We start from the raw sequence: 24761 nt of genomic DNA on the forward strand, positions 1-24761 counted from the left end.
ATTTAAACGTTCCTGATTGTTGCTGATGGTAGTCAACTGCAACTTTTCATACATCACCGGTGAAAGCAAGTGTGAGTTCATTGTGTTAAATCGATGAGCTGGTTTGGTTTTGGTTTTAATGGCTTTGGTCAGATAAGGCCTGCAGATGTGAGCGGAAAGGTGGATTGTAAAGTGAGCACACCTGTGCTGATATCAGACCTGTGTGGATCAGAATGGAGAATCAGTGCCTGCTGGAGCTCAAGAGCTGCTGTCATTCATACAGACAGTGAGTAAACCTTGAAACTAAAATATTCGTTTTATAAACAAATTATTTTTAATGCTGGTGTATGCAGTAATAAAATAATTTTAGCTCATTTAAAGCTTGTTTTAGCTTTTATGTTCAACAATCATATTATTTTATACGTAATTCTTATGTTATTTATACACACTTTATAGATTAAATATATGTTAAATATATAATTATTAAAGAAGACACTTTAAAGTATCTGGAGGTTAACATATTAAATAAAAAAATTATAGCAGTTTACATTTATTGTTATAAATAATAATAATGCAATAAAGTATATATTTCATACTTAAAATGATCACAAAATGAGGTTTGTTACCTTTTTTTTGTGGTTTTACCAACAACGGCCACTAGATGTCAATGGTTTGCTGCATACTCTTGTCACAAATTAATAAATTACTATCACTGCATTATTATTACTGCTAAAATGTTTTAAAATAAAAAAATTACATTCTTAGACCTTTTCACCGATATATAGTTTGTCGTGTTAGAGTTAAAATTTACATGCCAAATATTGAGGTATACCCCGGTGTGCTGCTCACAGGACAGCGCCAGCTATTAACCCCTTAACTGGCCAAGGCTGTCAAAATATTAATTGCGATTAAACTCATACAAAATAAAAGTTTTTGCATAATATATGTCTGTGCACTGTGTGTATACACACATTCATGTATGTATATATTTAAGAAACATTTATGTGTGTGTGTGTGTGTGTGTGTGTGTGTGTGTGTGTTTATATATTTTTGTGTGTTTTATATTATTTATACATAATATATAAATGTATTTGTGTATTTAAATATATACCCAATACCTACAAATATATTATGCAAACACAAACTTTTATTTTGTATGCGATTAATCGCGATTAATCTTCTGACAGCCCTACCTTCAAATTAATATAACTCTGGCATTTTGTTGTCTAGAACTTCTAGAAGCCTCTTGGTCTTAATAAATTAATAAATATATAAATATAAAATAAAAAAAAACATTTAAACTAAATCTAAGTTTTCTATTTTACACAGTTATATTATGTTTTACGTGTCGTTGTTGATAATACTTCTCATGTACTGTTGTTTTTGTTTCAGGTGGCAGTCATGTGTGTGTGTCAGGGTTTGTGTGTGGTTCATCAGGGCCGGTGTATGAAGAGATCATCCCAGAGAGTCAGGAGTGCACAAACTTCTCCATCAGTGAAAGATATCTGACACTCGGGTTCACAGACAGAGTGGAATGCTGGGAAATACGGCACCCACAAAACAACCTGGTGTGGAGGAGGGAACAGGAACCTTCTCAAAACGCAGGTAATACACACTTTAAATAGTAAAATAATCATGTTACTACTGTATAGCAGGTTGATGATATTGTTATGATGTTTGTGACAGGTCATGCTCTTGCATTGCCATTGGTACCAGACGGGTATGTCATTCCCAGATCACCTTTCTTCTGTCCTCTAAGCACAAAACTCTGTGCCGTTAGCCTGGCGCTGGGCACAGAACATGCTGTGATGCTCACCGCTTCCGGGACTGTGTTTACCTGGGGATCTGGAAGGTAAAAATTATAAATATAAGCTGAAGTATGGAGGTCACATACGGTTTATTATTTCAGAAAAGCAACCGTTAAATTTTAAAGTAAGAATTAAACTACAATAGTTGTGTCTTATGAGGAATAAATGTTATAGAAACAAAGCTTTTAAGCTGGTTTGTTAAAATGAGTTTCATTTAGATTTTGTCACGGAGACCTGTGACAAATGACTTTTATTATGAAAGGACTTTTATTTTGATTTGGACTCGCTACATCAACTCGCATACCTTTTACATTCATCTCTGCCTTGCGCAAATATACATCAGTTAACACAGAAATGTTTGTAGTTCCACCTGTGTGTGTGTGTGTTGTTTTGAGGCTGATTTGTCCATATCTCTGACTTGTTTATTTGGTTAAATGTCTAAAAGTTAAATGTTTTGTTAATTTGTTTGTGCAACAACAGACAACAAACGTACAACAAGTGTTCATGTTAAACGTTTATTTTTGTTAAATGCATCCATTTACATATTCAAACAGATATACTTACGTATTGGTTCATCACCCCATTCCAAACAGTCAAACTGAATTGCATTCTTTTCTGCCATTTTGTATAACCCGTTCCCGCCACTAGACGGCGCAGTTCAACTGATTAGTTGAACTGGGAGTTTTGGCCACAGTTGACCATGAAAATTGAGGGAATTTGTATATGTAATATTGTTTTACATTATTTGTCCCTACTTTAATGTTTACGTAATTTGTTTATTACGGAAGTTTAATTTGTTTTTGCATTTGCAATGTATTTGTTTGAGTTTGTTAATTTTCTATGTTACCTTTTCTTTTATTTTTTGGTTTAGTCCTATTAAGTGGCTTAGCCTATTTAAAGGCTTCATGCTGCATTGTTCAGGGCTCGTTGAGTGAGTCAGTATACCTGAAACAGTGTACAGTGGATTGGACTAATTTATTGGTGTAGCCTTTCACTTGTAAATATTTTACACAGTTTGTTGTAAATACATTTTTTGGATTATTTTTTCTACTGTAAATAAGGACTTGTAAATATCACCAGCACTTTATTGGAAACTGCCTCTACATTGCACAATGTAAATAAACACCTTACCGTCACCCAGTTACCAGCCTCCATCCCTGTGGTACATCCAGGTCAGTGTTGCTAAACTGTTTAGGCAGCTTTGGACCCTCACTCAGTTTCAGTGCATTGACCAAGTTAACATTTGGTGTCAGAAGTTTTTTTTGTACCACTGAGGTGACGTGATTTTTTTGGTACATCCAGTCATGCCTCCCAAAACGAGGAAGCAACCTGATGAAACCACTGTGCCAGATGTGGAACAGGGTGCAATGGAGGACAGTTCTCAACAAGGAGCGCATTCACTGACTGTTCCTGTTGCTGGAGCTGATGCTGCTATCACAACGCTGGCTGAAATGTTCAAGTCCTTTATGGAATTTCAAAGAGAACGTGATGATCGTTATGAGAGAGAAGCAGTGAGACGAGAACAACATTTTAAAGTGCTTAATCACCATGTTTCCCAAATGCAGCTGGATATGGAGCAGATCCGCCTTGGGGCTGGGCCAGATAAGCCAAAGCCTAGAGTGGTAGACCGGGATCCTCATCTAGCAAGACTTGAAGACACGGATGACATTGAGCACTATTTATTAACATTTGAAAGACTGGCAGAGGTGTACCAATGGCCTAAAGAAGACTGGGCTATACATCTGATACCGCTGCTTACTGGTAAGGCCAGATCTGCATTTGTTGCAATGGATCCTGTGCACACACAAAGTTATGATGCTTTGAAGATTGCAATACTTAAGAAATATGAGATCAATGCAGAGACTTACAGACAGAGATTTCGTAACCTGAATACTCATCCTGATGAATCACCTCAAGAACTTTACACCCGATTGAAAGACTTGTTTTGCAAGTGGGTTAACTTCTCTACCAGTTCTAAGGAAGGTATTATGGAGACCCTTGTGCTGGAGCAGTACCTACGAGTCTTGTATCCAGAGGTGAGGACATGGGTAAAGGAGCGTGGTCCAGCTACTGCCGAAGAAGCTGCTGGCCTTGTGGAGTCATATATCTCTGCCCATAAAAGAGCAGGCAGTTTCCACTATGCAGGCATCCTGTCTTCGACCAGAGGTAAGTCTGAAGGGTCTATGGGGTGTTCAAACTCTCAAGCTAAAATCTTTAAGGTTACACATGCTAAACCCAATACTTCAGATACAACTTTGCAGAGTGTAGCTAAGGAAGATGTTGTGTGTTTTCATTGTGGTCAGCCAGGCCATATTAGACCTCTCTGCCCCCTGAAAAAACCCAAAACAGCAAGTCTTTGTTATGTTCCCCATCCAATTCAGTCATCCCTCTTAAAATGCAACTCACAACCTGTTATATCTGTCTTGTTAAATGGTAAACCAGTTTTGGCTCTGGTGGACACTGGTTGTATACACTAGTTCAGAGCAAGTTTGTACCTAGACAAGACTGGAACGATAGTGAAACAGTTACTGTTTGTTGTGTACATGGTCATAACACTCCCTTGCCCACAGCTGAGGTGTATATTGAAGTGTTAAGCCAATCATATCTTATGAAGGTTGGAATTGCTGAAACTCTCCCTTATCCCATCCTGCTAGGCACAGACATGCCAGTTTTGCCTGAGTTAGTGCAGGATACAGCTTGGTGTGGAGTAGTTACACGAGCTCAAGCAAAGCAGATAACACAGACAACACTTGACTTAGAACCTCATGATACGTTGCAAACCTTGCCTTTTAACACTGGTGATATTGACTGTGAATCAGGGCCAACAACGGATGACAGGTTGCAACAGCGTAGAGAGTGGGTAGAGGAACTGCTTGATACTCCAGAGTTTGCTGTTCAGGATGTTGAGGAACCAGAGTTATCTGAAGCAGATATGGTGATTCCAAATGATTTAGCCAGACTCCAGAGAGAAGATCCAACCCTAGCTGTATGTTTTAACCAGGTTAAAACAAATGATGGCACTAATGTTGTTTCTGATGAGCCTTTCCTGTTACAACATGAACTTCTGTATAAGCAAACTAAGCAGGGAGATCTTCAGTTGGTGTTACCTAAAGCACGAAGAGCAGAGGTGCTAGAATTAGGTCATTCCATTCCTTGGTCAGGTCATTTAGGATTCACAAAGACATGCTTAAGAATCTCTAGAAGATTTTATTGGCCCAGAATGTACACAGACATTAAAGAATATTGCCAGACATGCCCTGAATGCCAGCTCACTACTGGCCGTGTCCCTGCATATGCACCCCTCATTCCTTTACCTGTAGTGGAGGTTCCCTTTGAGAGAATAGGGGTAGATGTTGTTGGTCCAGTTCAAAGGAGTCAGGCAGGAAACCGGTTCATTCTGGTAATTTCAGATTATGCCACAAGATACCCTGAAGCATTCCCTTTAAGAGATGTCACTGCTAAACAGATAGCTTCTGCTTTGTTAAAATTCTTCTCTCAAGTAGGCATACCAAAAGAAGTTCTAACAGACCAAGGTACCAACTTTATGAGTCACACCCTTTACCAAGTTTACCAACTGTTAGGTATTAAGAGAGTAAGAACAACCCCATATCACCCTCAGACTGATGGTCTTGTTGAACGTTTCAACCAAACTCTAAAGACTATGTTAAAGAAGTTTGTTTCAGAATCCGGGAAAGACTGGGACAAATGGCTGCCTTACATCCTGTTTGCCTACCGAGAAGTTCCCCAGGCTTCAACAGGGTTCTCTCCGTTTGAGTTACTGTATGCTCACCAAGTTAGAGGTCCCCTAGATGTCCTGAAAGAGAGCTGGGAAACAACTGCTGTGTCAAAGAAGAAAAACATCCTTACCTATGTGATTAAAATGAGGGAGAAACTTCAACAGGCCAGTGTCCTTGCCAGAGAAAACCTGATACAGTCTCAAGAACAACAGAAACTCTGGTATGATAAAGCAGCAAGATCACGGAGCTTCGAGCCAGGTGAAGAAGTCCTGTTACTGCTCCCAACATCTGAGAATAAACTGTTGGCAAAGTGGCAAGGCCCATACCAGGTACAAAGAAGGGTAGGTCCAGTTACATATGAGATCAAAATTCCTTCACGAGTTCAACCTTTGCAAGTGTTTCATGTCAACATGTTAAAGAAATGGCATCCACGTCAACCTCCAGTGCAACCAGAAGAACATGCTGATGTTGCTATGTTGGTAAGAGCTGTGCAAGGAGAAGAGGAAGTGGATGAGCAATACTTACCCACATGTCTTAATGACAAGAAGTTGGACTTGGAACATCTAGCTGAGGAACAGAGACATCAGCTGCTGAGATGTATACCTGATCAGCTCTTTATGGATACTCCTGGACGGACAGAACTGGTGAGCCATTCCATTGTTCTTAAAGACTCCAAACCTGTCCGTCAGCAGATGTACCGTGTTCCAGAGAAACTTCTGCCTGAAATGAAAGCGGAGTTACAAATGATGCAACAATTTGGTATTATTGAGCCATCTTCAAGCGAATGGAGCAGTCCCATAGTGTTGGTGCCAAAGAAAGATGGTACTCTACGGTTCTGCTTGGATTTCAGAAAGTTGAACAGCATTAGTAAGTGTGACCCCTACCCAATGCCACGAGTGGATGAACTAGTGGAGAGACTTGGAAAGGCGAAGTACCTGAGCACATTAGATCTTTGCAAAGGATACTGGCAGGTACCCTTGAAACCAGAATGTAAGGAGTTCACTGCCTTCAGAACACCCTTTGGCCACTTCCATTTCTGCGTTCTGCCATTTGGCCTTCATGGGGCCCCCGCTACGTTCCAAAGAATGATGGATCAACTTCTACATGGTACAGAGGATTATGCTGCAGCTTATCTGGATGACATCATAATCTTCAGCCATAGCTGGGAGGAGCATCAAAAGCATCTCAAAGACGTTTTGACACGTATCAAGACTGCAGGTTTAACCATCCGCCCTGATAAATGTGCCCTTGCCAAATCAGAAACCCAATACCTTGGATTTGTGCTGGGTCACGGTGTGATCCGGCCTCAGGTGGGGAAGGTGGAGGCCGTTAAGGGAGCAAAGCAGCCTGTGACAAAGAAACAGGTTAGATCTTTTCTTGGACTTGTTGGTTGGTACAGGAAGTTTATTCCAAACTTTTCAGCCAGGGCAATTGCCTTGACTAACTTAACTAAAAAGAACCAGCCTAACAAGGTAATATGGACTGAGGAATGTGAAAAAGCCTTTAAAGACTTGAAAGATGCACTGTGCCAAGAGCCAGTACTCCTGAGTCCTGATTATGACAAACTATTTACAGTGCAGACTGATGCCTCACAACAGGGCATTGGTGCTGTGCTCCTTCAAGAGGAACAAGGTCAACTCAAGCCAGTTGTTTACATCAGTAGAAAACTCCTGCCCCGAGAGGTCAATTATTCTACGGTTGAAAAGGAGTGCCTTGCTGTTAAGTGGGCCTTGGACTCTTTGAGGTACTATTTGCTTGGACGAAAATTTCGTTTAGAGACTGACCACAGAGCATTGGCCTGGTTAGGCCGTATGAGAGACTCTAATGCTCGCATAACAAGGTGGTATCTGGCCATGCAGCCATTTGATTTTGAAGTCTTGTACCGATCAGGGTTAAAGAATTGCACTGCAGACTTTCTCTCAAGGACACCGCAGGCGGTGTCTGGAGAGGGAGGGGGAAATGTCACGGAGACCTGTGACAAATGACTTTTATTATGAAAGGACTTTTATTTTGATTTGGACTCGCTACATCAACTCGCATACCTTTTACATTCATCTCTGCCTTGCGCAAATATACATCAGTTAACACAGAAATGTTTGTAGTTCCACCTGTGTGTGTGTGTGTTGTTTTGAGGCTGATTTGTCCATATCTCTGACTTGTTTATTTGGTTAAATGTCTAAAAGTTAAATGTTTTGTTAATTTGTTTGTGCAACAACAGACAACAAACGTACAACAAGTGTTCATGTTAAACGTTTATTTTTGTTAAATGCATCCATTTACATATTCAAACAGATATACTTACGTATTGGTTCATCACCCCATTCCAAACAGTCAAACTGAATTGCATTCTTTTCTGCCATTTTGTATAACCCGTTCCCGCCACTAGACGGCGCAGTTCAACTGATTAGTTGAACTGGGAGTTTTGGCCACAGTTGACCATGAAAATTGAGGGAATTTATATATGTAATATTGTTTTACATTATTTGTCCCTATTTTAATGTTTACGTGATTTGTTTATTACGGAAGTTTAATTTGTTTTTGCATTTGCAATGTATTTGTTTGAGTTTGTTAATTTTCTATGTTACCTTTTCTTTTATTTTTTGGTTTAGTCCTATTAAGTGGCTTAGCCTATTTAAAGGCTTCATGCTGCATTGTTCAGGGCTCGTTGAGTGAGTCAGTATACCTGAAACAGTGTACAGTGGATTGGACTAATTTATTGGTGTAGCCTTTCACTTGTAAATATTTTACACAGTTTGTTGTAAATACATTTTTTGGATTATTTTTTCTACTGTAAATAAGGACTTGTAAATATCACCAGCACTTTATTGGAAACTGCCTCTACATTGCACAATGTAAATAAACACCTTACCGTCACCCAGTTACCAGCCTCCATCCCTGTGGTACATCCAGGTCAGTGTTGCTAAACTGTTTAGGCAGCTTTGGACCCTCACTCAGTTTCAGTGCATTGACCAAGTTAACAGATTTGTATAGTTATAATAGATAGGTTGTGTTTGCAGTCATGGTCAGCTGGGTCATGGTGCTCTGACATCCCAGGAGGAACCTCAGGTACTGGAGGCGCTCTGGGGAGTCCCAATCACAGAAGTGTCTGCTGGCGGATGGCACTCCGCGTCTGTCAGCGGTAAGCATTGATTTAGTTAAATATCGTCTCATAAGTAGGGCTTCGTAAAGATTAATCCCAACTAATCGTTTTCATAATTGTGATTAATCTTTAGCAGAATAAAAGTTTTTTTTACATCATATATGTGTGTAAACTGTGTATAATAATTATGCATATATAAATATGCACAAACGCATGTATAATTTTAAGAAGTAAATATATTTATATATTAAGTATTTATATATAATATAAATTATACAAAAATATACAAATGTATATACACATGTAAACATTTCTTAAATATATATACATGCATGTGTGTGCATTTATCTATACAAAGTTATTATACACAGTTCACACACATATATGATGTAATCAAAAACTTTTATTCTGTTATAGATTAATCGCGATTAATTGTTAGGCATCCCTAATTTGTATATTTATAATTTATATTATATATAAATAATAATACTTAATATAAATATTTTTTTTCTTAAAATTATACATGTTTGTGTGTGTATTTATATATATACACAGACATATAATGTAAACAAACATTTTTATTCTGCAAAAGATTAGTTGCGATTAATCGCTATTCAGCCCTTCTTATAAGGAACATATTTAAGGTCACATCTGGATGCAAACTTGAACTTAGCACTGCAACTCAATGTTAAAAGTTGTCTTGTCAAGATGGTTTTAGCTGGTGAGTCAGCTGGTCTTCCAGCCTAAGACCAGGTTTTAGCTGCTGTATCTGTAGAGACAGGTCTGATACTCGTTTCAATTATTGTGTTTAGCTGGAGGAGATCTGTATATGTGGGGTTGGAATGAAAGCGGGCAGCTTGGCCTGCCGTCTAAAAGCTTAAAAGAGGAAAAGCTCAAAAGGACTGGTGATGGACCTACATTACTAGACATAAAATACGACTGTATGTTTTGAAGATCTCTTTGAGACGTCATGCATGTTTGTCATTGTGTAGGAAATGCCGAATCGGTTGTGAACAAAGGAGAGGAGAAAAGTAAAGATGAAGTGTTCATCTCAATTCAAGCGTTTCCTGCTCTTGTGGATGTCCCTCACGTGACAGAAATCATCAGGGTCTGCTGTGGATCCAGACATACAGCCGCCATCACAGGTAAAAGTTGGAAATTTTGTAAATGGCCCAAAAATCACTTCTTCCCTGTAATCCCCAAAACTAGACCCGTTAAAAGGGTGCCTTGACTATGAAGACTTCATAGTCGCCTTCCACTACTAATATCCATTGATAGAATCACGTTATTTTAATCCCATCATGTAATACTCATTTTAAGCTGTGGAGGCCGCCATTGTTTCACACATATAGTGCATTCTGGCTCGATGACGTGTAATCTATCCCACCTTCTTACCTCTTTATATTGTTCATCTTTCATTTGCATGTTTTCTGTATTGTTTATTATTTATGTTATGCTCCCGTTTAACAAAAGACTTTGATGTTCTTGTATTTTGGTCTCAAGACCACATAGCGCCGCCTACTGTTTGTGGTGAGGTGGCACTTCAGGTAACAGCCTCAGCTGCCAGTAACTTACTGAGACAGCTGACAATTTTTGTGCTGTCACTTTGGTGTCAGCTAGTGGTGGCACTTCGGGTAACAGCCTCAGCTATATATGCCAGCTGCCACTGTTTGACATCATTTTACAATCTACTTATTCAAGATGTGTTTACATCGATGTGGCGTTAATTTTGATTGCAACGTTTTGATGTCACGTATTGTGATATAAATAAAAATTTTGGCCTCCAAGTGAAAAGATTTTTATTAAAGGTGCCAAAGAATGCATTGAAATAATGTTAAATTGTTCTCTGATATCTACACAGAAGATTCAGAGATGGTTTAACAAAAGATTTACCTTTAGAATAAAATTGTCTATTATTACCTTATTTGAAAGGGTCATGAATAATAATGTTGAGCTCTGCTCTGATTGGCTGTTTCTTAGAGCAGCTCCTTCAGTAGCTCTGTGTGTGTGTAAACAGATCTTATGTTTGAGTCTGTATCAGATGAAGATACAGATTTTGAGGAATAATCAATTGTTTGGAGATTGTTAATGGACGTTTCTGAGTGGTAAGTTTGTGTTTTTTTCAGTATGGACCTGCAAAACATAACTGTAACGTCAATAGTAGAACTTCAGACTAAATGCTAGCATATAGCATTAACTAGCATATAGCGCTAACTCAGCCGTCACAACTTTGTTTTTAGCATTGTAACCACATTGTAATTAATTTAATGTGTAATTTAATGTAGGGGCATACATCTGGACTGTAAAATCACAGTTGATGCGCTGTAAAAAATGATTTTCAAGAAAAGATTTTCTTAGTATTTTTGTCTTGTTTTCAGTAAAAATATCTAAAAATTCTTAAATTAAAATGCTTTTTCTTGATGAGCAAAATGACCAAAGAAAATAAGTCTAGTTTTTGACCAAAAATATCAAATTTAAGTGTTTTTGTGCATAAAACAAGCAAAAAAATCTGCCAATGATGTAAGCTAAAAAATCGTGAACATTTTCTTGAACACTAAATTCAAGAAAAATTTGCTTACCCCATTGGCAGATTTTTTTGCTTGTTTTATGCACAAAATCACTTAAATTTGATATTTTTGGTTCAAAAACTAGACTTATTTTCTTGGTTCGTTTTGCTCATCAAGAAAAAACATTTTAATTTAAAAAAATTTAGATATTTTTACTGAAAACAAGACAAAAATACTAAGAATTTTTTCTTAAATTTTTTTTTTGCAGTGCAGCGGCCTTTTGCATGCAGAAGGTTTACTTAAAAAAAGGAAACAATCATATTATTGATCTATGCCTAGGTAAATACAGTTTTAAATTCTACTTTACCTTTAAAAGTTTAGTAAAACTACGACATTTGTACAGTTTTTAGCTACAGATTCATATCCCAGCAATAATCCATTACACCAAACATGTGTTTATAGTCAGGGTACCCTTTAAGTTTTAAAATGCATTTCTCTTTGATTTATTATAATCGTTTGATATGAACATGATGTAATGTTCTTCTTTCTCTGTAGGTTCAGGTGATCTCTACACCTGGGGATGGGGTAAGAGCTTACGCTGTGGTTTGGAAATGAATAAATACAAATACACCACTGTTATTTCACCACAATCCTTCTCTGTTAATAGGTCAGTATGGTCAGCTGGGACATGCCAGTGAAAATAGCACAGATGAACCAATGCTGGTGGAGTATTTCCACAGTCAGGACATGTGTGTTAAAGATGTTGTTTGTGGATTATGGAACACTTTTGTGTCTGCAGTTTCAAAAAAACAATCTCTCACAACCGCACGCTTACAGGATAAAAGTTTATTAAGTTAGGTAAAAATATATCATTCAAAATACAGATTAGAAAGTAGATTTCTTATTAAATTTTTAATGCGTAAAAATGTTTTTCAAATACATAAAGTGTAGAAATGTTGAATAAGAGAATACATGTACAATCAAGGTGCTACATCGGGATCTTGATCGGGAAGGTGAATAATCTGGACCGGAAAGTTGTTTCGATATTGCGTAAACTTTACAACACAATCTTGAATGAACTGCAAAACAACATACACAATCAATGAAGATGGTTTTTCGACTGTTAAACTTGTAAATACAAAAAATAAACAACATCATCATACTTTACCTGACAAAGTCTGGAGATCTGGAGATCACGTGCTGAAATTCAGAGAGGTTCACAGTTCCATCTTTATCAATGTCGGACTCCTCCAGGATCTGCATAATGAAATGAGTTTGCATTAGTTGAGCTCATTTGATGGATGTTTTTTTGGGAGATATGTATTCACCGGACTCACGTTGTCAATCAGCTGTTTCATTTCCAAGTCACTGAGAGAGCTTTTGTTTAAATCTCCAGTCGAGCGGTTATGTTTCTCTTCTGTGTCTCCAGTCAGACGTTTCACCAGTTTCTCCAGGTCTTTAGCATCAAGGGTACCGTCATCATCAAAGTCTGGACAATACAAATACAAGTGTGCACATTTAGCTAAGATGTAACGTTTCTTATTAAACAAAATGTAAATAAACAATCTAAAATGGTCCATGATATTACCGAAAATCCGGAAGGCGTAGTGGGATTTGATTTCCATGGTTGCTGAATCACTAAAGGCACTCAGGAGATCCAGGAAATCTTTAAAGCTCAGGCTGCCATCCCTCACTTCACAGGTGGAGAACACGTGACAGATCCGATCCCCGAAAGGGTTCGACTGTAAGATCGAACGGTAAAACATGTGGGTGAATTAATCTACATTGATCATTATATATGATAGTCCTGGTGAACCACAATGGTAAGTAATTGGTGAGTAACGGGACACCTTTACAGAGTCATATTTCACCAGAATGAGAATGGGTTGCTTAGTCATCATGAAAATGATGGACATATTTTCATTCACATTAATGTCTTAATCATTACAGTATCAAAAACACAATGCTCCAGCAGTTGAGCAGCACTTGTCGAAAATATTATGGTCCTAAAAAAATAGGCTTTATTTTTGTGGTTCATTCACACTTCTTACTTTAAGTTCTGGAAGTGTGAGGATCTTCTTTTGGGACACCCTGGGATTTCTCTCACGTGATCTGTTCTCACCTAGGAGTTCTTGAAATATTTTGTCTGCCCTAAACAAAAACATTATTGATAAAATATTGTTTAGAAAATGTATTTGTAAACTTTAAAATAGAACAGTAATGAGGAACATATATGTGCATTATAATCAAACTTACTGTATGATCTCTTGCTTTGTGAGAAATGTGAGCTCCTAAATTAAACGAGATGTTAAACTTTATAACTGCTCATTTAAAACCATAAAGTTTGTACCAGATCAACAGTTTAATTTGATTACATCTGTATAAAACATGAACCACGTTTAAAGGTGTGAAGATACAAACAGATTTAACGTACATATAAAAAGTTTAATAACATTTTAAATAAGTTATAAAACTAAGTCTCACCTGATATTCGGAAACTTCATCTTTCGTCAAAGTACTCGCCTTTGCACCCATTACCACCTGTTTGAATTACCTCACGAAATGTACTTTAACTTACACTAAAGTCGCTTAATCCTTAATGTTGTTGTTGTTGTTTGTAAATAACGCAAATGTATCGGTTTTCTTGTTTTTAGCAGACTTTGATCGTTAGCTGAACTTCCGCTTCCTGTATGACGGTTACTATAGGAACAATTGTGTGCATATCACGGAGATCTGGCGCAAAGTTCATATTGATTTTTTCTTATTATTGATTTATAAAAAATTAACTGAAATGATCGTCAGAGTTGTATAATTCTCTAATGGTGCTTCAAGTGTTTACCTGGTCACTTAACTTGTATAACTTGACATGTGCACAAATCTGGTACACCCATTTTGTTAGATAACGTATATTTTTGGATCTGAATATGTGACATTTTTATACATAAAGGGGCGGTTTCCCGGACCAGGATTAGCTTAATCCAGGACTAGGCCTTAGTTTAATTAGCAAATATAACTAGTTTTAACAAACATGCCTTACTAAAAACATTACCCGTGTGCATTTTGAGGTAAAACAAACAACACTGATGTATTTTAAGATATGTCAGTGCAAGTTGTTTTCAGTTTGGAGAGCTCTTAAAAGTGTTTAAGTCTAGGACTAGTCTAATCCCTGTCCGGGAAACCGCCCCTCAATTATATTAGTTTAATTGATAAAGAAATCATTCTGTGACATTTTACTGCGGATAACTTTTTACTAAGATGCAAACAAGTTCATAAGGTGTTCACAATCAATACCACATTATTATTATTATTTTAATTTCTTTTCATGTTTCTTTTATTGAGATAATAACTTATAAATACAACAACAAATAAAACGTCTTCCAAGTAACAAAATAAAGTGTGGTTCAATAATTTACATAATATATCATACACATAAAAACATCATATAAAAGTACATGGAATTCACATTAAGATCATAATAAAAAAGGAAAAAAATAAATGAAAAGGAAGAAATAAATAAAGGGAGGGCATAAATAAGTTTACAAGCATATTGAAGTAGAATATTAAACATAATTTGATAGATCTCAATTCTTGTTTAAAAAATTACTTTTTGTACATTTACATTTATCGATATGAAACTTTCCGATGAATAAAAGAAGATTTATACAAAAGCTTGCATTAATGAAATTCTTGTCATTAACATAAAATCGAAGAAGAATGTTTCTATAAGTAAAAGAAAAAGTAGAAAAATATTTTGGACAATTAATAATTCAACATTTAAAGGAGTGCCATTAATAATTCAACGACTTAGTTAAAGGACAATCCCAAAATAGATTACTAATTTACCACGTTATGTCAACCAAAGACTAAACAAGTCTAGATTGTTCTATTAGGTATAGTAGTTGTTTAATAAATAAATAAAATACTTTTAAAAATGTTAATCAATTTATTGAATAAACACGTTCTCTGTAATTATTGCAACTAAACACAATTGTCTCCTTTTTATTTATTTATCAATTATTTCATGATCCACTAACTCTGAAGATATTTTTGTTATTGATATGTATTTATATCATTAAATGTAAATACAAAATATTACTCGACCTTTTAAGTCTATTTGTGGTGTCGCGCATGATTTATACTTCCCAGAGTGCTTTGCGCGCCTGCGCGTTCACCATCATGGCAGACGAGCTGACGCAGGAGGTGCAGTCAACAGCTGCAGAAATGAAGAATTTACCGAACGGAGATTCTCACCCACCGAAAGAAGACGCGGATCCTGTGGACGAAAGCGGGAAGAAGAAGAAGAAAAAGAAGAAGAAGACGAAAGCAGGAGCCACAGGTAATAATGGCGGTGGAAAGGGTCGCGTGGCCTGGCACACTGCAGCTCGCCCTGTCTCTTTAAAACACACCACAACTGTATTTACTCTGTCATTCCGATGAAAATCCTACATGTCAGGTCTCAGTGCATTTTTAAGGAGCTTAATGTTTAGTTTTTGCTTTGGATTATTGAATTAATTGCTGGTTAGTGTTCGAAACAAGCTAGTGAACTCACGACAGTTGTGTAATGTTATTATGAGAGAGATGGCTTTCACACCACGTGCTTGATCAATTTGTTATGTCTATTATATATGTTTGTTCTGCAACGAATAATGTGCCTATGTGTACAGTTTATATTAATCATTCCAGTACTCATAATATTGTAGATGTGTGATAAATGTTTATCCTAAATGTAATATTATTTAGTAATATTTATAATGCTTAAAATGTCAATGTTACACATTATTCAAGTATTAATATGATATATTACTTAATTATAAATTCTATTTATTTTAGGCTGTTTATATGGCCATTTATGATCATTAATCATGGGGGGTAAATTTAGTAAATTATTATTAATCAGATGCTGGGATTAAGGCTGGGCGATTCGTCCCCATAAAAAAATCTGAGATTTTTTTATAAAAAACTCGATTTACGATTCTAATCGAATTTTTTTCCCCCGACCCCATTTAAAACAAAATAATTGCAAACTGTATATATTTTTAAAATATATATTTATTATATTTAAAAATGGTCTACTATACATCTGACACAGAACTAATAATGTGTGACACAACACAATACTTTGAATTATTGAACATTAATATTAATTTCACATTATAGTTCATTAATCTAACCACCCCAAACTTTCTTTGTCATGAACAAAGCTGACACTGTTTGTCAAAGCACCACAAAAACACTTTCTGTTTTTGCACTGATATATGAAGCAATTTGATGACCCCTTTTATCAAACTCAATATAATACAATACTATGTACAGTATATTAATAGACAGTGCAGGTCTATAGATTATAAATGTGACTGATGTTATAATGGTAATAATTTCTATTAGATAGGCACTTTTACTGCTTCTGCTTTCTATTTCTCTTTTGCCGATCAAAAAAAGCTTAATCCACTCATTATTTCAGATTTAAAAGTTTACTTGCTGTCCCGATGACAGGCTTTACATTACAGCTTAGCGTTTTTATATCCTGAGTCAGCTAGAGCTTTGCTCGTTCAGTGCAATGGGCTTGACATTAGCACTGCTTTTTGCTACAATCTCTGTGCAAACTTTTTAGATTTTAGAAAAGATATGGTCTATTAATAGTAAGATTATTAAAAAATGGATTAAAGAAAATGCAGCGCGTGGTCGCAAAAAGAGCCAGTTGTCATCACCATAGAAACCGGAGGCACGCTGAAACTTCACTCGAGCTTTAGGTAGCGCTCACGGACGTTCTCTGGTCGAATCGGGTTTTACACACAATATTAATCATACTTGGGACTCAAAGTAATAAACTAGGACCGACCCGGATCAGACTGACCATTTCAAATATAAACCCGGAACCGTAACGGGTCCTCTCAGGGAAGAAAGACCTCTAATGGTAAAACTCTGCTCAAGTTCAGAAACATGAAAGTATACAATGTGACACTGAGCTTGCTTCACGTCGCACCCAATTCATTGAGAAACGAAGAGCACGTGAACGCACACTCAACGGGAGAGACACGACGTGCTTGCACGCAAAATGAAGCCAACTTAGATGCTATAAACACATATGCACATAAGCATATGCGACCATTTTGGTCGCAGTGTAGTTCCCTAGCTGCTCAGTATGTGCTGCAGTTGATCCAGTTTGCCGCACTGGATGATGAGTTTATGATGCGCTGGATAATGAGTTTATGACGCGTGCATCTTCACAGGCTCTCTCAACAAAACACGGGTCATCCAGTCGAGTTCAGAAAATACGGAAATTCGTAAAGTGATTTTTTTTTTCCTGGGCGGGTCGCAATTTACCTGGGCGGAATGCCCAGTAGAGCCTATGTTTGGGAAACACTGTATGTACTGCGCTATACTGCAGAGGGGGAGAAAAAAATCGGTTTTTTTAAAATATGCCCTAGCTGGGATATAAAAACCAGAGGGGGATAAACCCCCCCATACCCCCTCCAACAAATCACACTCTTCATGTATGTTGTGATCATGTGATCATAAATATTTCATTCATTCCCATTTGATAGGAAACCATGAGGATGATGGAGAGACTGACATCACCAAAGTGACAAAACAAATGCAGCAGCAAACTATAGAAGACCAAGAGAAGGAAGATGAGGCTGAGGATGGTGTGTCTGTCTTTACATTATTATTGTATCAGATACAAAATTTATCATTATTTGGGTCCTTGTGATTGTGCCAGTGTAACAACAAGGTAACTAAGGTTGTTTTGGCTAGATTATTATATGACAAAGTGTAATTTTGGCAGATGGTGAGGAAGGAGACTCTTCCGGAAAGAAAAAGAAGAAGAAGAACAAGAAAAAGAAAGGCTGTAAGGGATTGAGTTAAATACTAATGATACTTGTTGAAATGTTGAATATATGGTTATATTTTTCCATTCTCTTCAGCCAAAGCTCAAACGGATCCTCCATCCATCCCTATCTGTGAGCTTTATCCTGGAGGAGTTTATCCCAAGGGCCAGGAATGTGATTATCCACCTGTACAAGATGGGTACTGATGACTTTGACGAGCAAAAAATTCAGCTTTACAGTACGAGTTTATGGTCTCTGTCGAGCTGATTTTTATTTGATGTCTTTCACAGACGCAGCGCTGTGTGGCGGACCAGCAGTGAGGAGAGAAAGTTTTTGGATCAGGCTAATGAAGACATGTGGAATGACTTCAGACAGGCTGCCGAGGCTCATCGACAGGTCAGGAAATACGTCATGAGCTGGATCAAACCAGGCATGACCATGATCGAAATCTGGTGAGCCAAAACTTCAACCCGGTGCATTTTATCTATGTGTTTGTGCAAAACAGAAGTCATAATTTTATAGGGCTGGGAATCGATTCAGATGTTCCAGATCAATTCGATTTATGAGCTATCGATTCGATTCTCGGTTCGATTCCGATTCTCGGATGATTTTTATATTAATTTCTCAATTCAACTCAATGAATATAGATTAAATACAAATAGTATATTTATAAAAAAGAACCGTGAACATAAGTACACAACTGGGTAATTAATAAAAAAAAAAATTAAGAGCCACAAACCTGTATATTACACTTGAACAGTCACATTCCTTGATCAAACATGATCAGCTTAATTTTTTTTTTAATCGATTTGTGGCCTTTGAGAATCAATTTTTAATCGACCACAAAAAATTTTTTTAATTGAAAAATCGCTTTTTTTGCCCAGCCCTATTTAAATGTTAAAGTGAATAAATGTAGTTTTTTTTTTTTTTCATTTTTCAATAGACAGTTGCTTTAAATGTTTAGATTTTTTATGTTCAGCAACCAAAGCTATTTGTCCAAAAATAGGAAAAAAATTACTCTGACATTTTCGTACTGCATTTTTAAAGCAGCAGATTGCTATTTGATCGCATCACCAAAAACATTAATGTTCGGTAAAATTCATTTGGTCATAAAACCAAATAAATTTGGCCTTAAAAACATTAAATAAAACCTTTTTTCTATACAGTTTTCGGGCGAATCGATTTTGTTGCGAACATTTAGTGCATCCATTATTTCTTTTTCTTTTTTACTGTGTTTATATAATTTCTTACTAATTTATAATCTATATAATCGCTGATTGTAAACTCATACAAAGCATTTCACTACATGTCGTACTGTGTATGGTTGTTTATGTGACTTGTTACTGAAACTTTAACCCAACAGCGAGAAGCTAGAGGATTGTTCTAGAAAATTAATTAAGGAAAACGGTCTAAACGCCGGTTTGGCTTTTCCGACCGGCTGCTCTCTGAACAACTGTGCCGCTCACTACACCCCTAACGCAGGAGATCCTACCGTCCTTCAGTATGATGACGTCTGCAAGATCGACTTCGGCACGCACATTAACGGTACGTGAAACAGTTAAAATGTACAGTTTCTAATTTCTGTAATTTTGTTGTTTTTACGGGATGCTTATTTTGCGTTTCAGGTCGAATCATCGACTGCGCCTTTACCGTCACATTTAATCCAAAGTACGATAAACTGCTGGAAGCCGTTAAAGACGCAACAAACACTGGAATTAAGGTAGTGATTACGTCATTTAATTGGTTTATAATTGTCCTAACAATCAGACTCTCTAGATTTAATGAATTGTTTTTATACAAAAATATTGTAATTCATTTCTTGGGGTGAAATATTACTCCGACACGTTCTTGGCCGGTTTTGTGTTTATTGATGTAGTTTGAACTGTTAGGAGGATTATATAAGCTGGCTGTTTTGTTGTTGTTGATTGATTATTGGATGTTTTTACATCAGTGTGCCGGGATTGATGTTCGTTTATGTGACATTGGAGAATCTATTCAGGAGGTTATGGAGTCTTATGAAGTGGAGCTTGATGGAAAAACGTATCAAGGTGAGATCTGCTTCCTTTTACGCTAAAGATCTCAACACCAGCTATGATTTTACTCATGTTTTATTGTATTTTCCAGTTAAACCCATTAGAAATCTCAACGGCCACTCTATCGGCCAGTACAGAATACACGCCGGCAAAACTGTGCCCATTGTGAAAGGAGGTGAAGCCACCAGAATGGAGGTAATGTTTCATTATTAGATATGTGAGCATGTGTGGGAAACCCATCTGAGGGTTTGGGTGTGACGGAGTTATCAACACAACCTCTTTATCAAGTGTAGTCAGACATGTGTTAACATGAACCACCTATCTACATTTTTCTTATAAATTTGCTTAAACCGAGCACATACTGCATTTGTGCACTGTAAAATATTTCTGTAGAAATTACAGTATTACTGGCAACTAGCTGCCAGTAACTTACTGTAGATTTTACATAATTACAGCTAATTTTTACTGTGTGTGTGTATACATGGATGTGTATGTTAGATCAACATGAATATATTTTTTCATTTTACTATAAACCTGTCAACAGGAATTTGAAAATAAGGGAAATTTCCCCAACCCTCAAGGATTCGCTACTACACTGCAAAACATGATTTTCAAGAAAAAAAAATTCTTAGTATTTTTGTCTTGTTTTCAGTAAAAATATCTAAAAATTATTTAAATAAGATGTTTTTTTCTTGATGAGCAAAACGACCCAAGAAAATAAGTCTAGTTTTTAGACCAAAAATATCAAATTTGATATGAATTTTTCTTGAATTTAGTGTTTAACAAAAATGTTCAAGATTTTTTTGCTTACCCCATTGGCAGATTTTTTTGCTTGTTTTATGCAGGAAATTATTTAAATTTGATATTTTTGGTGTAAAAACTAGACTTATTTTCTTGGGTCATTTTGCTCATCAAGAGAAAGCATCTTAGTTTAAGAATTTTTAGATATTTTTACTGAAAACAAGACAAAAATACTAAGAAAATGTATCTTGAATGTCTCATCATCCTACACATATTCTTTGGAAGCTTTTCTTCGTTTTATTGGCGGGTGTCGTTTGAGTGATATGTTATATACTGCCGCATGCTTTCCTGGAGGTGAATGTAGAAAACATCAAATACTGCCAGTGAAATTTTTTATAGAAAGAGTAAAAAATACGGGAAATTATTTAAACTGGATGATGGCGGGATAAAATGGTAAAATACGGGAGAATCCTGGGAAAAACTAGAGGGTTATGGCTTCTAGATTTAGAAGAAGTGTTATAAATCTTTGAAAATCAGGGTTCCCACGGGTCCTTGAAATCCTTGAAAGTTTATGAATCTGGGGGGGAAATTCAAGGCCCTGCAAAGTTTTTGAAAATATACTTAAATAGATACAGGTCATTGAAAGTGGTTGAATTCATTTTATGCAAGAAGTTTTCTGGAAAAAATCCATATTATTCCCTGTGTAGTGTAGGATAATATCATAAAAATTCTAGACTTTTAAAGCACACGTGCTAAACTGTTGGCTTTAATGTGTCAATCACAACTATGCAAAAAAGCATTTTTGTATGAATCAACATTTGCATACAGAAGATATAAGCATGTAACTGTTGTTTCCTTAGAAGGGAACGAGACGCTGCGTCTCCCTTGCCATACTTCCTGCATCCCTGTAACGCCGTCTTTGGTAATATTTCAGATAGCGTTATACTTTCTGGCTCTCGCGTCACCCTGTCTTTGTCGTTAAGCCTCACTATTGGTTGAATTTAAAATACACATTCAGACACACTTACCACTGGAGGCGTCCCCAAAGTGTCACCACAGTGACGCAGCACAAATTCCCTCAAAAGGGAACTGTAACAATGTATCTTTAAAGGTAACACGATGTAACCTTGCTCTCACTTAAAATGTGTCCCCACATTTAGTCCTTGAATTTGAGTTATTGGACCTGGAAAGTCCTTGAAAGGTCCTTGAATTTGAAGTTAACTAAGGTGTGGGAACCCTGTAAAAGGGGTTTTGTTGTACTAACCATGTGACTGTATGATGAATTTTTGGTTTAACAGGAGGGTGAGGTCTACGCCATCGAGACGTTCGGTAGCACTGGGAAAGGCATGGTTCATGACGACATGGAGTGTTCACATTACATGAAAAACTTTGAAGTCGGTCACGTGCCAATAAGGTGAGAAAAACAATGGATTTAAGCGCCTCTGACTTTTATATTATTTGGCTATAAATGGTAAAAAAGTAAGCTTGATTGATCTTGATTCATCTGTTTCCTCAGACTTCCTAGAGCCAAACATTTGCTGAATGTTGTGAACGACAACTTCGGCACGCTCGCCTTCTGCCGCCGCTGGCTGGACCGCCGTGGCGAGACCAAGTATTTAATGGCACTGAAGAACCTCTGTGACCTGGGCATCATCGACCCGTACCCACCTCTGTGTGACACCAAAGGATGCTACACGGCCCAGTTCGAACACACCATCCTGTTGAGACCCAGCTGTAAAGAGGTGGTGAGCCGGGGCGACGATTACTAGACATCTGCTTCACCAGTTTTTATAACTCTCTCTCTTATGCTTTCTTGTCACACGAGTATTTGCTGGGTAAAGATCTGAATAAGCTGTGCCTTCTTATTTTTAACATGCTAGTATTTGTTTGTATAAAAGATGGTTGAGGTTTTGCTGATGGTGATGAAGATATCCACTTGTTTATGCACAGATGTGCGCTCGACGTTCACCTCCCGATGTGCTATACGACCATTTTGGTGCACTTTTGATTGATATGAGCTTGGGGAAATGTCAACCATTGTATGGATTAGGTATTTCAGGTCTTTGCATGTCTTTTTGTATACAGAAAGCTTGTTCAGTCTTGTTCAAGGAGTTGAGAAGAGTCATGATAATTTTTTTTTAATCAAACGCTGTTTCTGACTTTCAGTTTATGGCTTTTCAATAACATGTTTAGACTGAAATAGACTGAAGTAAATATTTCTTATCACAAACATGGACTTTATTGTAACAGACCCGATAATAAACAAGTAATCGTTCAAACACATGCTTTACTCATTCTGATAAGATCGGGCACTGATGATGATGGTGATGTATAAACATCTGTGTTTTGGCTAGCTTGGTTTCAGGTAAAGCCTATTTGAGATCATATTTCTCAGAATGAAGCACAATGTAGTGTTTTATTTTGAAGCTTAAATAAAATTTATAAGAAATAATGCATTTTGTAACCTTCTTTTTATTTAACATAACCCAGATCCTGTCTGTGGTGAAAATCTTTATGAAATTGTCAATCATTTGCAAAAAAAGTTGTAGTCCAGACCAGAACTCCAGAGAGATTTGCATAACCCAACATTAATTGTAAATAATTTGTAAATTCATTCAATTAATTTAAATTTTTTTAAGGTAAGTGGTTGCAATCAATTTATTTAAGTTTTGTTAAATGGAGCTTAAATAAATTGATTGCGACCACTTAAAAATGAGGAAATTGAATGAATAATTTTAGTGTATTTAAAATTTTGACTTTAACTTGTCAACAGTGCTGGGTAAGTTAATCATAAAAAAAATTAATTACTAACTAGTTACTAATTACATCTTCAATCGTGTAATTTGCTTACTCTTTTTCAAAAATTATTTAATTACTTACTAATTATTTTCTAAATCCTGTTTAGTAAATGAACCAAAGATAGGCTTGAAACGGCTCGAATAAATCGTATAAAAGTACATCAATTATTATTTTTAAGGTCAAATTCTCACTATTAACTACTTTTGCCTTAATATATTCCTTATTACTGCTCATTAATACTGCGTAAAGTAGTTGTTAAGTTTAAGTATTTGTAGGAATTGGGTAGGATTAAGGATTTTAAATAAGGTTTTGCAGAATCAGACATTAATATGTACTTTTAAAGTATTAATAAACAGCCAATATCTCAGTAATAATATTATCTTATTAACTTACCAAACTATTTAAAGTGAGAAGGATTCATAAAAAACATGCATTTAAACCTTAGACTTTACATTTTGATGTTAAATCCACTATTGAATTATATATAATTGTGATAATCTACAATCCATACACAGAGTTTAATTACATCAGAAGTAACTATTAAAATAATAATTAAATTACTGAGAAAATAAGAGGAATCCCTTACTTTACTTTTTTTTAAAGTAGTCATTACTTTATAACAACTCTGTAAAAAAAACTTACTTACTTGCCTTAACATTTTTTGTTAAATCAACAAAGATTTACAAGTCATATCAACATAGATGAGTTGTCACAACTTATAAAATATAGTTGAGAAAAGTCAACTTAATTTATAAGTTATAACTCATCTGTAGTTATAACAACTCATCTCTAGTCAAGATAAATAATAGTAAGTTGAAATGACTTGTAAATCCCAGTTGATTCAACAAAAGTTAAGGCAGCAAAGTATTTTTTACAGTGTATACACCCAACACTGCTTGTCAACTTATTTGACTTGTTTTATAAGTTATAACTTAAGTTTGCAAGCAAGTTCATACACTGTAAAAATACTTTGCTGCCTTAATTTTTTTGTTGAATCAACTGGGATTTACAAGTCATTTCAACTTACTATTATTTATCTTGACTAGAGATGAGTTGTTATAACTACAGGTGACTTGTTATAACTTATAAAATTAAGTTGACTTTTCTCAACTATATTTTATAAGTTGTGACAACTAATCTCTGATGACATGACTTGTAAATCTGAGTTGATTTAACAAAAAACTTTAAGGCAGCAAAGTATTTTTTACAGTGTACTGAAGTTTAACT

At 36.1% G+C, this 24761-nt stretch overlaps 3 protein-coding genes across 3 annotated transcripts; 2 read left to right on the top strand and 1 right to left on the bottom strand.

The window, feature by feature from the left end:
• The first annotated feature begins 3 nt into the window (after positions 1-3).
• On the top strand, positions 4-11989 carry rccd1 (RCC1 domain containing 1). The gene is made up of 8 exons (XM_065277417.2): positions 4-265; positions 1372-1584; positions 1666-1831; positions 8542-8663; positions 9437-9529; positions 9617-9769; positions 11687-11716; positions 11799-11989. Exons 1-8 carry the CDS (start codon positions 94-96, stop codon positions 11987-11989), a joined length of 1140 nt encoding a protein of 379 aa, XP_065133489.1. The 5' UTR covers positions 4-93.
• On the bottom strand, positions 11963-13844 carry cib1 (calcium and integrin binding 1 (calmyrin)). Its single transcript, XM_065277419.2, has 7 exons — positions 13616-13844; positions 13388-13422; positions 13183-13282; positions 12720-12873; positions 12469-12620; positions 12300-12388; positions 11963-12210 (listed from the first exon to the last, which is right to left on the bottom strand). The coding sequence occupies exons 1-7, from the start codon at positions 13664-13666 to the stop codon at positions 12189-12191; spliced, it is 603 nt and encodes a 200-aa protein (XP_065133491.1). The 5' UTR covers positions 13667-13844; the 3' UTR covers positions 11963-12188.
• Positions 13845-15275: 1431 nt separating this feature from the next.
• metap2b (methionyl aminopeptidase 2b) lies at positions 15276-23187 on the top strand. Its single transcript, XM_065277416.1, has 11 exons — positions 15276-15467; positions 17677-17778; positions 17919-17981; positions 18058-18160; positions 18252-18413; positions 19325-19506; positions 19587-19681; positions 19913-20009; positions 20086-20189; positions 22034-22149; positions 22252-23187. The coding sequence occupies exons 1-11, from the start codon at positions 15308-15310 to the stop codon at positions 22502-22504; spliced, it is 1437 nt and encodes a 478-aa protein (XP_065133488.1). The 5' UTR covers positions 15276-15307; the 3' UTR covers positions 22505-23187.
• Positions 23188-24761: the final 1574 nt, after the last annotated feature.

This window comes from Paramisgurnus dabryanus, chromosome 23, assembly GCF_030506205.2.
Source record: "Paramisgurnus dabryanus chromosome 23, PD_genome_1.1, whole genome shotgun sequence".
Classification (NCBI taxonomy): Eukaryota; Metazoa; Chordata; class Actinopteri; order Cypriniformes; family Cobitidae; genus Paramisgurnus; species Paramisgurnus dabryanus.

Excerpts from the sequence above, each read along its gene's own strand:
- cib1 (XM_065277419.2), bottom strand. The coding sequence starts at position 13,666 with ATGGGTGCAAAGGCGAGTACTTTGACGAAAGATGAAGTTTCCGAATAT. Across the intron at positions 13,283-13,387 it reads ACAAAGCAAGAGATCATACA|GGCAGACAAAATATTTCAAG; the intron begins GTAAGTTTGATT and ends GTTTTTGTTTAG. Across the intron at positions 12,389-12,468 it reads TGAAACAGCTGATTGACAAC|ATCCTGGAGGAGTCCGACAT; the intron begins GTGAGTCCGGTG and ends TTCATTATGCAG.
- metap2b (XM_065277416.1), top strand. The coding sequence starts at position 15,308 with ATGGCAGACGAGCTGACGCAGGAGGTGCAGTCAACAGCTGCAGAAATG. Across the intron at positions 17,779-17,918 it reads GGAAGATGAGGCTGAGGATG|ATGGTGAGGAAGGAGACTCT; the intron begins GTGTGTCTGTCT and ends TAATTTTGGCAG. Across the intron at positions 20,190-22,033 it reads GTGAAGCCACCAGAATGGAG|GAGGGTGAGGTCTACGCCAT; the intron begins GTAATGTTTCAT and ends TTGGTTTAACAG.
- rccd1 (XM_065277417.2), top strand. The coding sequence starts at position 94 with ATGAGCTGGTTTGGTTTTGGTTTTAATGGCTTTGGTCAGATAAGGCCT. Across the intron at positions 1,585-1,665 it reads GGAACCTTCTCAAAACGCAG|GTCATGCTCTTGCATTGCCA; the intron begins GTAATACACACT and ends TGTTTGTGACAG. Across the intron at positions 9,770-11,686 it reads ACATACAGCCGCCATCACAG|GTTCAGGTGATCTCTACACC; the intron begins GTAAAAGTTGGA and ends CTTTCTCTGTAG.